The sequence below is a fragment of the Rhamphochromis longiceps genome, linkage group LG5 (assembly GCF_057381845.1).
Source record: "Rhamphochromis longiceps isolate RC_006_pf linkage group LG5, R_longiceps_female_GT1.1, whole genome shotgun sequence".
NCBI classification, from domain to species: domain Eukaryota; kingdom Metazoa; phylum Chordata; class Actinopteri; order Cichliformes; family Cichlidae; genus Rhamphochromis; species Rhamphochromis longiceps.
In genome coordinates, this window is record NC_140561.1 from 32,835,454 (window position 1) to 32,850,075 (window position 14,622).

General features: G+C 39.2%; 1 protein-coding gene across 1 annotated transcript; it reads right to left on the reverse strand.

The window, feature by feature from the left end:
* Window positions 1-851: 851 nt before the first annotated feature.
* On the reverse strand, window positions 852-6,613 carry nmur3 (neuromedin U receptor 3). The gene is made up of 3 exons (XM_085408015.1): window positions 6,459-6,613; window positions 4,226-5,153; window positions 852-2,455 (listed from the first exon to the last, which is right to left on the reverse strand). The coding sequence occupies exons 1-3, from the start codon at window positions 6,471-6,473 to the stop codon at window positions 2,025-2,027; spliced, it is 1,374 nt and encodes a 457-aa protein (XP_085264141.1). The 5' UTR covers window positions 6,474-6,613; the 3' UTR covers window positions 852-2,024.
* Between the last annotated feature and the right edge of the window lie 8,009 nt (window positions 6,614-14,622).

Below are 14,622 nucleotides of genomic sequence, written 5' to 3' on the forward strand. Positions count from 1 at the left end.
GTATCCATTTCATCCTGCTGTGGCTTGCAGAACTGCCATTCTGCTATTCAATTCAATGTTGTCACAGCTGACTGATTAAAGCTTATTCTGATCAATAGTGGAAAGCATAAAATATAATTTGACTCGTGCGGTGTAGTGGAAAATTAAAACAAAAAACAAAAAAACAAAACACGTATTATACCATGCATCAATTCTCAACCATTGCTCAAAGGATTGGCCAATATGCTGAAAATTCTCAACCATAATAACAGCTGTCAGTATATTTAGAGGTGTGTGTGTGTGTGCGTGTGTGTGTGTGTGTGTGTGTGTGTGTGTGTGTGTGTGTGTGTGTGTGTGTGTGTGTGTGTGTGTGCGTGTATGCAGTGCCCCTGCTTCAACAGTAATCATTCATAACAAAAAAGTGTAGAAAACCACCTGCTGGAAAGCCAACAGCGAGGCCAATGGGCCTAAAAGAGATAACTGGTTCAAGGATACCTAAATAATAAGCAAAAAGGTAAGAATAACATATTCTATTGCTAAGTGAGGTGGGTATACAGCCTGTAATATGTGGTGGGATTGGTGAAGACTACCACATATTTAGGCCAGCAACACAAGGGCAGTAGGACAACTTACTAGTGACTCTAAAGACACAATACATTCAACCAGTCAATCTGTCCTAGCTTATTATTTTGATTCAAACCACACTAGGTCTATAAACTCTTGTGGAAAAAGACATTTCATAATGCAATCACGGTGATGAATAAACTCTTCAGTTTCATGGTTCCGTAATCAAAATGACAGCATGTGTTTCCAGTATTTACATAGTTCAAGCATGTGACAGCTATGTATAGACTGCTTAATATTTATTTTGCTTTTGAATTAGCCATTGCACAATAGCCATAATCAGTTTTCATTTTTGCAATCACAGTGAACAACAGCTTACCGGCTGGCCATGCAACAAGAGAAAAAACCCCAAAAACATTAGCAACAGCTCACAATAAATTATCACATTCTTTGTCCCACTGAAACACAGAGACATATACTACTTCTTTTTGCAAATTAGCATCACGTTAATTTTCAGGTACAACATATCAATTACAACATGTAATCATTTGGCTCAGATCGATCTGATTTTCCACTTTCTGACATAAGGCATACAGCAGTTAAAAAATAAGACAGCAGGTAAAATGTGAAGGCACTGTTGTCAAATATGATTCAAAGCTTCAAACAAAGGATAAATAATCATTTTACATCCAAGCTTTTTAGTGACATGTGATAAGTTTAAGAAAATAGCAAAACATACTGGAAATTATGCTTATCCACATCCTTTGCTAGGATTATATGAGAATATCCATAATACTACTGCTAAATATGATACTGGAGCTACAGGAAAGCTAAGCAACTAAAGACTGTAAATATAGGGGGACGGTTAGCTTGGCTCTCAAAGATTTAAAAAACAAATATATGCCCTTTACCTTTACAATGTATTTTTAACGGTATCTTGATATTTAAAAAAAGGGGGGTTTCTTTCACATTCAACCTCCTATCCTGTCAACCATATTTTTCCTCCACCATCACTAAACATCAGGGGGTCCAGTCCCAGTCCCCAATAACATCATGCTCCATAGTCTCATCAGCCTAACTGCCAAAAATTCATACATTTCCAGTGTCATGATTTTGCAGTAGATTTTGTTATTTTCTTCCAAATGATCTCTCTTTGCACTAAAATACAACATGAAAGCAACTTTTGGATTTACATGGCTCATCAACTAGAACCTTTTTTTTACTTTTGAGATGAGCCAATGTTAATAAAAGGGTCAGAGACAAGCAGATGAGACAGTTTCATTACATTATGACACAGACTACTTGTCCTCATTTGTTTCAAGTCTCCGTTCTAAGCTAAGCTCATTTTCTTCTGGCAGTATTCATCATACAGCATCATGTCAGCAAATTCTGGAAACAAATAAACCTAAGATCCAAAATGTTAACCTGTCAGTTTACAATATTTCTGCACCAGCTGCTTTCTAGCTTGTTCAAATAAAATGTCAGAATACAGAGGTCTTGCACGTTGTGTCTGTACAAGCACATGTGAGGATTTCAGTGTCCATACTCAGTGTCATATTAGGGGACAGCAAAGGGATGAAAGCATTAGAGTCCTTCCCCTCGGCCTGACCCCTTGAACTTGCAACGGAGGGATCCAGCAAAATTTTAGGAAAAGGAGGGGAGTCTCTGACAGAGTTATTGTCCTCCCCCTGGGAACAAACAAGTTCTCGAAAACACTCTCTGAACCGCGTGGAGAGCAGGCTGTAGATGATAGGGTTGACTGCAGAGCTGAGGTAGAAGAAGACGCCCGACAGGATGTGGACATATTGATAAATGTTGTGCATCAAGTCGGTCCACTGGCTGATAGAGCTCCACAGAAGACGCTCGATGTGAAAGGGTGCCCAGCAGACTCCAAACACTGCCACCACGATTGCTGGAGAGAAAGATGATGAATACATTTATTTTTGCAGAACAGATTTGAATGTTAAAATTAAACTTGTTGGCTTGTGGTCCTTTATAAAAATCCACTCTGCGGTTTATGAGTTCTTATCAGTTGTTAGCGATCCAGCCATAAAATGATTTATCTCCTCAACTTTATTTGAAAACCTGTTTAAACAAACTGAGACAAACGTTTCTATAAGGAGTACACAGGTTTGTGGAGATTTTCTTCTTCTCATTTTCATTTAAAACAGCTGTATATGGATGGACTAGAGTTAGGTATTCTGGTGTGTTCAGTCAGTGTCATGCCATTGCACACATTGCATTAGCAAAACTTGAAAGAATAGCATGTTCTTGCCCAAGGGTTTAAATTACTGTTATTCTGTCATTGCTGCTGACATTATATGAATTTGTCAGCTTGTAGGCTCCTGTTTGGTCTGGTTTGTGAGCTAAATGGCCGCACTGTGAAAATAAGGTTTAGGAACATGCAACTCTCATGCAGTTGCACAGAACATAACTGCACAGAGAGATGTGTTGCACGGAGCCTACAAAGGCAGAGGAAGCTGTTATGTTTTAGAAGAAAAAGCCATGCGTTCAGCACTTCCATTAAGCCTCATGAATTTACATTTCACACCTTGGAGAGTAACATTGAACGTAAACACAACTTTTAGTAGTTTTGAAGAAAACTCCACAATTTTACTACAATTTATTTGGCTTTTAGAGCTCTGGGAAAAATAACTCTCAGACGGAATGTGCTACATATGAGGTAAATATCTTCTTGCAATATGCAGCTCTACAGATGCAAAGATAAGAATAAGGAAATGTCTTTATTTTTAAGTGTTGCTGGTATTTTGTATGCAGCTGGGGGCAGTTAGATGTTTTTTTGTTGTTATGATGGCTATAAACTTGGTTATATGCTTTTATTTAACTCTCAAATATCAGCACGGATCTCAAAAAGTACAGAAAAGGTCAGGGTATAATTTTAGTTTCCAGCGTTTCATTAAATAAATCACCAGTGTGTTAGCTAAAGAAGCAGTTTAAAATTCACCTTTAGGCCTTTTCTTGAAATATTAGATATTTGTGACTGCAATATCAGTTAGAAATTCATGATATATTGTTTGTTTGTTGCAGGTTTTTAAATAAAAACATAATAAAAAAAAAGTAACGACTAATCTCTATGCTGTGAAATTATGACTGGCTGTACAAATACAATGAGAATAGCATCACCAACATCCACTCTAAACTCCTGAGAGGAGCTATGACAAAAGCTTAAATGCAGACATTTCCTGTGACATTACCACTATCACGCTGCTAATTGTGTTCATAATGGATATTCTGATAATTTACTCTTTGCAATAATTGCCAGTTGGTTCAGAAAATAGGTTTTCAGATTGACTCCTAATGCTATTTTTTGCCAGTTATTATTTTTGCCATTCGTAGTGTGAGAATCTTTAGATGGATGTAATGGGAAATTCCTCAATGTAAAAAAACAAATAGCTACAGCAAAAGGGTCTTACACTAACGTGTAATCTTGTCAAGTTGCAGAATTAGGAGATGCGACTCAAAAGGAAGCCCTTCCGAATCTTAATGATCCATCCAAACTGCTGATAATCCTGTGTCATTATTTACTCTCTGTTTTCGTCATGTTTTGTCTATGGGATCATGCCTTGGCAGTGACAATACAGATTAGAGGAGATATGCTTTCAAGTCAGAGCAGCATGACAGAGCAATGCTTGCCTTTTGAAGAGAGAGAAAAAAAACTCACAGAGCATTTTGATGACCTGTCTCCTTCGGCCATTCTCCACTCTCATCTTCCTTCGAGTGCTGCAACAATTCTTTCCCAGGTTCCAACTGGACTGGCGCCTTTCTCTCCCCAAATGAAGGCCCATGACTAAGTACAGCATGCTAATAACCATCATGGGTATAAAATAGAAGCAGACAGTTGTGATTTGCATGACCAGGTTATAGATCCACAAAGGTTTCAGCACAGTGCAAATAGCTGACTCCTCCATTCTCTCTGGCAGGTAGAAGATGCCGTGCAGTGAGGTGTTGGGGATGGCACAGATCATCGAAACCACCCACACAATGGTGATGACCCGTTTAGCGTGCTGGTTAGTCGACAGGTATCGTGTTTTGAGTGGATATACCACAGCTATGTACCTCTCCACACTCAGAGCTGTGACATTAAGGATGGAGGCAAAGCACACAGTTTCAAACAGGAACGTTTTGAAGTAGCAGCCACCCTCACCAAAGGGGAATGGATAGTTCTGCCACAGGTCATAAATCTCCAAGGGCATCCCAAACAAAAGCACGAGAAGATCCGATACAGCCAGGCTCACAAGGTAAAAGTTTGTAGGATTACGCATTTTTTTGTGCTTTGCAATCACTGCACATGTGAGCAGATTTCCAGACAAGCCAATGAGAAAGATGAGAAGGTAAACACTGGTCACTTGGAAGAAAAAGGGAGAGCGTTTCGGACCCAGGATTTCAAAGAGGTTGACCTCTGTGAACTGGTTGTTAGTATAATTCCCAGAGGCACTGACAGGAATGCTGATATTGTGGAGCAGTTTTGATAAGTTTAAAGAGGATCCCTGCAAAAAGAGGTCCATTGTTGAGAGGAAGGCTGGAGGCACAAATGAAGGAGTCAAAACATCCTCTGCTGGTTTCTTGGGGTATTCAGTGCTGGGGTGTTGCTATTAAAAGAAAAATAAGAAGATAAAACAGACAGTGCCGTGATCAGAAGAGGGGTTTTTTTCTGTTTAAGAGCTCTTTGATGCTGCTTATTGGGGTCAAACGTAAGCTTAATATTTCTTCATCTTGTTTAATGAATAACTTCTCGACAAATGCATAAATTCCCACAACATGAGACCTAATTTTATCTAACCTAAAAGCTTGGCAGTTATTATTGTTGCCATTTTGGGGGATTCCTGAGTGATTTTGTCCATAATATTTCTGAAAAAGCAAACATTTCCATTTTGCCTCAGAGAACCTCAAGGGACCATCAGTTTGAATCAAAACTTCATCAGATTAAAGTCAATTAGATGACAACAGCAGAATTTTTTTCATTCTGGGTGGGAAAACTATTAACCTAATGCAGTTTCTGTTTCGCTCATGCATTTTCTATTATTCTATTATCTTCTCTGTCTCTCTCGGTTTTTGGCATCCTTTATGTCTAAAACAAACAACAGATGTTTCTTAAGATGCATCAAGGAGTGTGTGAACCAAGATTTTTCAGTGAATAAACTAATTAGTGTGATGATGTCAGTGGCATATCATTCGAAACAAATAAAGGAAACTTTAAGCTTGTTAACTAGGTATGACACATCCTTGTTTGTATTTGCATCATTTTGTTAAAGGAGACTTTGTTGCTTCTATTTTAAATAGCAGTAGCAGTAAAGAACTGAAATTCCACAGACTTATAGAAAAAGAACATTTTCTGTCATTTCTGCATAGGTAGAAAAAAATCATACATTTTTTACAGATTGCAGATTCCCTCGTGGACAGGAGAGCATTGCTTTTAGTGGCAAAATAATATTACTAAACTCTTTCTCATCAGCGGATGACTGTTTGGGATAATTACCACTCTGCACTGAGAGATGCTAATGACTTCATCTCAAAGGTTAATTATGTGGCCAAATCTCATGTATTACTCGGCAACTCCAAGGTTATTGGACTAATATGGTATGGACAGCATTATGAGAATTAACGTTAAATAGAGTTGAACATTATATTTATCTGACATGTCAATTAGGAAATATAACCAGCCTGCAGTTAACAAAAGATTCCAATGAAATTGTGTTTAATGTCTTTAAATCGTGTTGCAATTTTTTTTTATTAATAACTGGATATTTAAGTTGAACGGACTTAATTGCGCATTTTAAAATACTTACAAGCACTAGTGAAAAAAAAAAATCAAAAGCAGACTAGATGCAGACAACTAAACAGTTTCCCAAAAACTAAAACAACAGTTCAATGTAAAAGTAGAATTAAATTCTCACCTTGGTTCTGCTCATCTGCAAGTCGTTTCTGACTATCCGCTCTCTGTGCGTTCATGATTGAGAATGACGAATCAAATAGCGCAAAAACGAAGCAAATTGAAATATAGATATATACATATATCAGCCTAATGCTGAATGAAAAGTTGTTTGACACGCTTCTGGTCGGTGGTTGAGGGGAGAGGAGATACTTGGAGGATCCACAGGGGAGGAGACTGTAAATGCGCTGCAGCCACGTTCCCATCACACAGAGAGAGAGGGAGGGAGAGAGAAAGAGAGAGCGGATGGGGGGGGGGGGCGTTTTCTGGGACCATACATCTGCTTCATTTATTTATTTAGGTTAGCCTATTAGGGTTGAATCATAAAGGGCGTGCGTAAGCTTTCATTCATAAAAAAAAACGCCAAGAAAGGGGCTGACCTATAATTTTACACTTAATAATCCAGCCACTGGAAGTAATAATCTACTGTAGCACTCTATGGCATTAGAATTAAGAAATATAACTGTTAAAGGTTTCTTCTGTTTTTGCACTTAAGGGTTAACGGTGCATTTTTTGAGACAGCAGAGGGGGTTGTTTCAGCAGGAACAATTATGTTTCAGGATTGCGTCATTGAGTCTATGGATTGCATATAATTGAAATTTCTGCATAATGGTCCACTGTAAAGAGATGAGTTCGCATAAAGCTCCAAGCAGATACAAAAGATCCCTTCTTTCATAGAGGACTGCATAAATAAGGAACAAAAAAGTGAGAGCCAGTGAAAATGATAGTAGTTCATGTTTCCTTATTGTCATTCAACTCTGCCCACTTTAAGGAAAGCCTGGCTAGAAATGATAACAATAATAGTAATAAAAATCATAGTTAAAATGTAAAAATACTAAAGAAATCAGGTTGTTCAACTTTGTCTCATGAAACTAAGAAAATCCTTTGATTTGTTGTCTTTGTTAAGTAAAAAATTGAATTAATGTGGATACAAGAGCCAATGAATATCTCACTGGGGCTTATCCAAGCTGTGTTAGTGCATCTGTACATGTGTTCTGGACTTGATTTATTTTCCATGGTTTAGAACTATGTGAGGGGTTTCAGCTGGCAAGCTCAGTTTGGAGTTCCTCATTCAGAAGTGCAGTCACGTCTTTTTCTTTTCTCTCAGTGGATTGTTCCTCTATGCTCACCAGCTGTAATGTAAACCCGAGGCACATTCTTCTTATAGCTCACCTAATTTACTATTACATGAGCCATCCTTCATGGAAAGTGCAGCTTATTTTTACTGAAGCACAGGTGTGAGTTGAAGAAGCAAATCAAAGTAGAACTGGATTTGGATCCAGTCTCGTATTCCCATGCTATAAAACTTGTTAGCCTCCGTCAGTCAAATGGGGGCAGAACCCTGTCTGACATTGGGTAAAAGTCAGGCCATTACAGAGCTAACATGGAAAGACAGTCAACCATTCATGCGAACAACTACACCTACAGCCAATTTGTAATCAGCATACATATATTTGGACAGGAGGAGGAAGCTAAAGCAACCCAAAAACAGAGGGCGAGTACATGCTTATATGGTAGTGACTTGTGTGCTGTGGAGCATTCCCTTCTTTATCCTTATTTTTGACTCTAGTGGCGATCATCATTTTCATTTTAATGCACAGCAAGATGTTGTATTTAATAGCACCTGAAACTACCAGTTGAGACCTTAAAGTAATACACAAAATTGAGGTCATAGACAAGCGTGGAAAAGTGTGATTTTCTCTGTAGATTTCTATTCAGACATACCTTTTTCATAACCCAAAGAGTTTCCATTAGAAAGAATAGAGGTTTAAAGCACTTTTTGCACTGGTTTCAATCTTCAGACCCCAAAGCTTTATACATAACATCTGTGATCCAGTGAGATGACATTTTCCTGTAAGATGAACTTAAATTGAAACAGAGAGAGGGTCTGTGTGCTTATATCAAGGCTAGATTTAAATAGAAGCCTACATAACTTACTGTAACGTTTTTAAATCGTATTTCTAACATTTTTTCTTTAACTCCTGCTGTGAAAATAGAATTTAATCATGTGTAAAGGTATAAATCTTTGCAGCTCCTTTACTCCTTTATTTTGTTACACATATTTAGTAGTTTGTTAGCACAGCTTTGCTTTTCTAAAATAAACACTTAGACCAACTAATTTTTTTTTGTGGTCATGAAAATCACCTATAAAAATAACAACTGACCTGGCTTAATTTTCATGGGGACATGTCACTCTTGCCACTCTACTGTTTTTATGTTGCTGAGTGAAGTGCTTAAATGGGCATTTAAACCGTTTTTGCTTGCTGCAGTGATTCCTCTTGAAAGCCAGTGATGTTTTTTTCTGTCACTTTTTCTTCTTCTCCCATGCTATGGGAGCCTGCTTTTCAAAGTCCACCTTCCTATTCAGCTGGAAAAAAAACAACAACAACTGATTTGTGACATGGTTCAACAGCATGTCTTAGGTATCAGCTCTCAGACGCCATGACCCAGCCTTAAGTGTGAAGGTTGCATAGAAAAGTTGTAAGGACTTTTTGAGTTTTGAACTTGTCCAGCAAGCAATCCTGCCCTGTTAGCTTTAATGTTGTAAACAGCCTCCTGATGCGTTAAGTGACATTTTGACTAAATAATTAAAGTAAAATGTCATTATTATAGAATACACCAGTGTATGAATGTGAGAGTGAATGAATAGTGGTATTGTAAAGTGCTTTGAGGGGTCCCGAAAAGCGCTATATAAATGCAATCCATTATTATTATTATTATTATAGAACACCCGCCGTCTTATGAAGGCCGTCCAAAACAATTATTTCACAATGCCTAGGCCTATGTTTATACCTCGGTGGAGACTGAGTTGTTTGTCCTGTGGTCAAACTGTGTGGAAGTACAAAATGTTTAAAAGCATGTCGGGCAGAATTTTAAGTGCCTGTGGGTAAAATACTTTCCTCAGCGCATCTAACAGAAGTACATCTGAAAATTAGGTTTCAAATAGTGTCTGGAAGATACTACAAAGCACACAGTATCTAATTTTCATTCTCACACTCCTGACTTATTTGTAATGTGGCTGTAATTAAATAAATCATCATAATTAAAGCTGGTATGTGCGATGTTTAGTGATTTATAAGTTATTACTAAACCCATCTGTCTGGTTGAGTTTTGTGTACAACTATAATTTTGTGGAGACTTTCTGTTTTTATGATGATGAGTAACGTGAGGCAGGTGGTAGGACCCATCACACAGTAATCACCAGCAGACCAAAGCTGAAAATAAGCAAGACAAAACACAAACTACAGAGGAGAGCAGACAAACTTGTGGCATCTGAACACACTTGGAGTGAAAAGGGGAAAGTGAAGGGAAGTAGTACTTTTAATATCAAGTCAAGATGTCAAGATGATGACACTGCTTCAATAATGTTGAGGTCTGGATTCTGGGGAGGCCAGTCAATGACTGATAGTGTTCCATTGTGTGTTTCTTCTATCCACTTGCATTGGCAGAGTGTTTGAGATCATGCTGAAAAGTGAAGCCACTTTCAGTCAGATGCTTTCCAGGTGGTACTGCAAAGTGGATCAGAATCTGATGCTATTCATCAATTTTGACAAGATCCCAACACCACTGGCTGAAATGCAGAGCCAAAATACAGCAGAGCCTCCCCCACCCTGTAGATAACTGTAGACACTCACTATTGCATCTCTCCTGCCCTCCTCTGTAGCTACTGATGATGGGTTGAAACAAAACTTTCTCATTTTTTCAATTTTACTCCAAAAGGCCTTTTGCCACAGATTTTCAAACCAGTTCTTGCAAATTTACCATAACTCAGCTTTTTCTCCCCGTTTCCTTTTATAAGAATGGCTTGTTGACAGCCACCCCCTGGCTGAGATTATTTCTGATTAATCTTTAGTTAACAGTAGTAAACTAAATCAGTTTAAGGGCCAGATGCACCTCATCCTTTTTCTTAAGGACATGACTTTCAGACACCTGCTATTAATAGCTTTTTTAGGTCTGTCACTTCTTCTTTTTGGTTAATAGGTCTTTGGGAACCATCGTGTTCATGAAAAAATACTATTATGTCGTGTCAAATTGTATCATATTTTTTTGCATTTTTTGCAGTTTTAACACATTATGAGGGGAATTAGTTTTTTGTGAATGGCTGCTAGTAACAAAGTGCCTACAGATAATATGTCAAATTGGTTCTTTGCTAAATTCCCTCTTATGTGAGGGCACAACACTGGTGCATCACTGAAGTTCAGCGCCTTTTTTATTCTTGAATGATTCATAGATTGGTGGCTGATAATTTATATTATCAGGCAGCAAAAATAATGTAAGTTTAACAAATTATTACACTTTTTGCAAACTTGTAGAGCAGGGGTGGCCAACCAGTCAGAGACCAAGAGCCACTTTTTTTTTACTGTGTTACCGCAAAGAGCCACATCCTACACATGGGCACACATGAACATCACCCATCCTTTCCTCCCTCTCTCTCTGTCTCTCTCTCTCTCTCTCTCTCTCTCACACACACACACACACACACACACACACACACACACACACACACACACACACACACACACTAATATGATAATGACTCCTACAGTACTAAAACCACAGGCCAGTCATTTTCAACAATTGTGTGCACTGTCTCACACACACAAACTCTCAGTTCAACCAAGTCCACAAACAAAAATATAATAATCTACAATAGCATTTACTTTTACAATGCATGTTGTTTAATGGGACTTCTGGCATTCCTTGCCTTGTATGTTGACCCAAACATTGACAGTATCTTAAGCGCAGCCCGTTTGACATTGGGGTATTTTTCCATTGGCATACTTTTTCCAGAACTCAATGGTCCCTTCCCTTAAAGCAGGTTTCAATTGGTCCTCCTCACAAAGATCGATCATCTCCAACTCAGCCGCAGCTTTATCTGTGACTAGCGAGACTTTCAAACAGCCGGTCTCTGCATTCAATGGGTCGACGAGGAACGTAATCTGTGGCCTTTTCAATTGTAGATCATGGAACCCGGTCACAAAGCTTTCGTGCAAGTTTTCAATCAGCGTTGCATATCTGGCTCTTTGCTTACTCAGGGCAGCGCTGGTGACTTGCCCGCTTGGCTTTTAGCAGAGTGGGAAAATGCGTTAAATCTCCCTTTTGAATATGTGTCTTGAACAGCTTCAGTTTGTTGACAAACGCAAACACACTTTGCACCAGGTCAGGCAGCATTTTTAACTTACCCTGCAGGGTCAGGTTATGTCTGTCCAAGTGACACAGCATGTCGACCAAAAAGGCCAGATCCATAATCCACTTGAGGTCCGAGAGCACGGGATAGTCCTTGTCCTTCTCTTCCATAAACAGTTTCATGGCATCCAAAAGCTCAAAGAAGTGAGAGAGTACCTGGCCTTTTGACAGCCACCTCGCAGTGCAGCGGCAGGTCACCTGGAAGCCCTTGGTCCAGCTCAGCAATGAGATTCTTGAATTGACTGTGGTTAAGCACATGTGTGCGGATATAGTTGACGATTTCCATCACAGGCTTCATGACGTTATCTAAATTCAATGATTTAGACACGAGTTGCTCCATGTGGATGATGCAGTGGAAATTCCAAAAGTCAGGAATAGTTCGGTCAGCTTTGCACAGCCCCACAAGCCCGTTCACAGATCCCATCATGGCTGGTGCTCCATCCGTGGCTATTGCAGTTCATTTCGTTATGGGCAGATTTGCTTTTTCTAATGCAGCCATCATGGTTTCTTTCACATCTGTGCCACGGGTTCTGTCTTTTAATGGCACAATATCCAGGAGTTCTTTGATCACACAATCGTTTGACACAGACTGTGCAAATATTGCCCACTGAGGCTTGTCTTGTATATCACAACTCTCATCCAATGCGACACTAAAATACTCACATGCTTGAAGGTCAGAGTGCAACTGTGTTTCAATAGCCGTGTTAATGTCCGATATTCTGTGTTCAACAGTGTGGCGGGACAGTTGGACGTCTGATACCATGCGTTTTAATTTGTCGTTTTCAGGAGACAAGATTTCAACAACGTCACTGAGGCATTTTTTAACGAACTCCCCTTCATCGTATGGCTTTTTAGCCCGTGCAATGTTCCAAGCCAGCTGATAGGATGCGAGTGTTAAGGTCTCTGACCGCTTCGTAAATTTTTGGAAAAACTGTATGTGCTGACTTTTCAAAGTGGCCAACTCGTGCTTGCGAAGTTCAGTCCCTTTTGGGTCGATGGTTCTGGTCGATGTTAGCATGGAGTGAGCTGAAGTGGCGCTGAAGATTTGAAGCTTTGAAATGCGCTAATGACGTCTGACATATAAGGCAGAATGGCTTGCCATTGCGTTCAACAAAAAAATATAAACTCTCCCACTCTGTTAAAAACATCCTGTGTTCATCTTCATATTTTCTTTTTGCTGTGTATTTTTTCCTTGCCATTTTAAGGGCAAACTTGCTCCTACTGGGAAACTTTGCGGTATTTTCATCTCACACACATGGCCATTTAATGAAAATACCGTATTGAACTCAAGCGAAGCGAACGTGCACATTTTAAAACAACAACACAAAAAAACCCCAAAACACAAACTTTGATATGAACGTAAGAGCCGCATGAAACCAGGCAAAGAGCCGCATGCGGCTCGAGAGCCGCGGGTTGGCCACCCCTGTTGTAGAGTAAGGACTCATGCACTCATCTTGCACTTAACTTAAAATTAACATTCCATAATACAGGATATTAGTTCTTTAGTGATTGCTTAGGGGAAATTGCCTGCCATCCACACACACACACACACACACACACACACACACACACACACACACACGCGCACACACACACACACACACACACACACACACACACACACACACACACACACACACACACACACACACACACACACTCTAATACAGGACTGAGACAGTAACTCCCAGTTTACAATAATGCCATGACTGCTGCATTGACGCATGAAAGGATAGCTTGTCTGTATTGCAGTGATGCCAATGGCTTCTGGCAAATACTCTTGGATGAAAACACATCAGATGCAACCTGTGGCACAGTACCTCTGCTGCACATACTGGATAATCAGGTAAATATATGCTTGTATGAATATATGCTGTGAAATAAAGTCAAAGCTGTTTTCATGAATAAATGTAAGCATTTAAAGTTAGATGGAAGAAATGATAGATTCAGTCTGCTCTTTTGGGTCTGCTTGCAGCTCTTTCTGACAGCAAGGTTATATGCACAAGCTCAATCAATTCAGAAGCATCCATTCATACATAATACATCAGGCTTTTCTGTTCTCAGTTTGGAACGAAGGATTACCACCATCACCAAAACAGAATGTGCACTAATCTGCTCTGTCAACTTTTTGGTGTCCATTTTAAATAGACTAAATGCTGCAATGCTATGTATAAATATTTCAGCTACACTGTAATCCACTGAATGACCTTCTTACTTCAATTTCATTTGATCCTTAAAGACTATTATTCTTTTAAGTCGTATGCAGGAAATTGTGATTCTTATTCAGTCCCTGTATGGCTTTCTCTATTATTCCATGTGGTGACACACTCTCTTTGCTCAAAGTACACACAATAAAATTGCTTGTCTGTGCCATTTGTCTGTGCTCCACATGTGCTGACTTGCCAGTCGGTAATTTTGTCTGTCTGCTAGTCAGTCTTGAGTGCTTTTATACGTTTTTTGTTCAAAACAGCTGCCTGCTGTGGCCACACTTCAGAGCACTCAGATGGTCAATCAGAAAAAGTCCAAAAAACAACAATAGTCATGTGGTTTCAGCTGGAAAGCTCCTGGAGACCTGCAGTGATTATCTCTTGGTGACAACTTTTAAATTATCCGTCTGACATATTGTTATAACAAGAATGTAATTTGCACCACTTGCAGGGATGAGGAACTTGAAGATCTAGCTTCATTATTACACTTCTGTACCAAGCACAATCCTAAATATATAAGGTTTTAAAATACCACACTGCAACTTAGTGCAATGTAATATTTCTGGATCACTTGTACAACAAATGGGGGCACCTGGGGAAAAGTGCAACCCTTAATGTAAGTAAAGAATTCCACCAAAAGCCCTTCCTGAATAATATCGCTGATGGCAGATGGCACAGAAATACCAAGCCAAATCCTTTTATGAAACCTCACCCAACACTCGTACTCTGTATTTG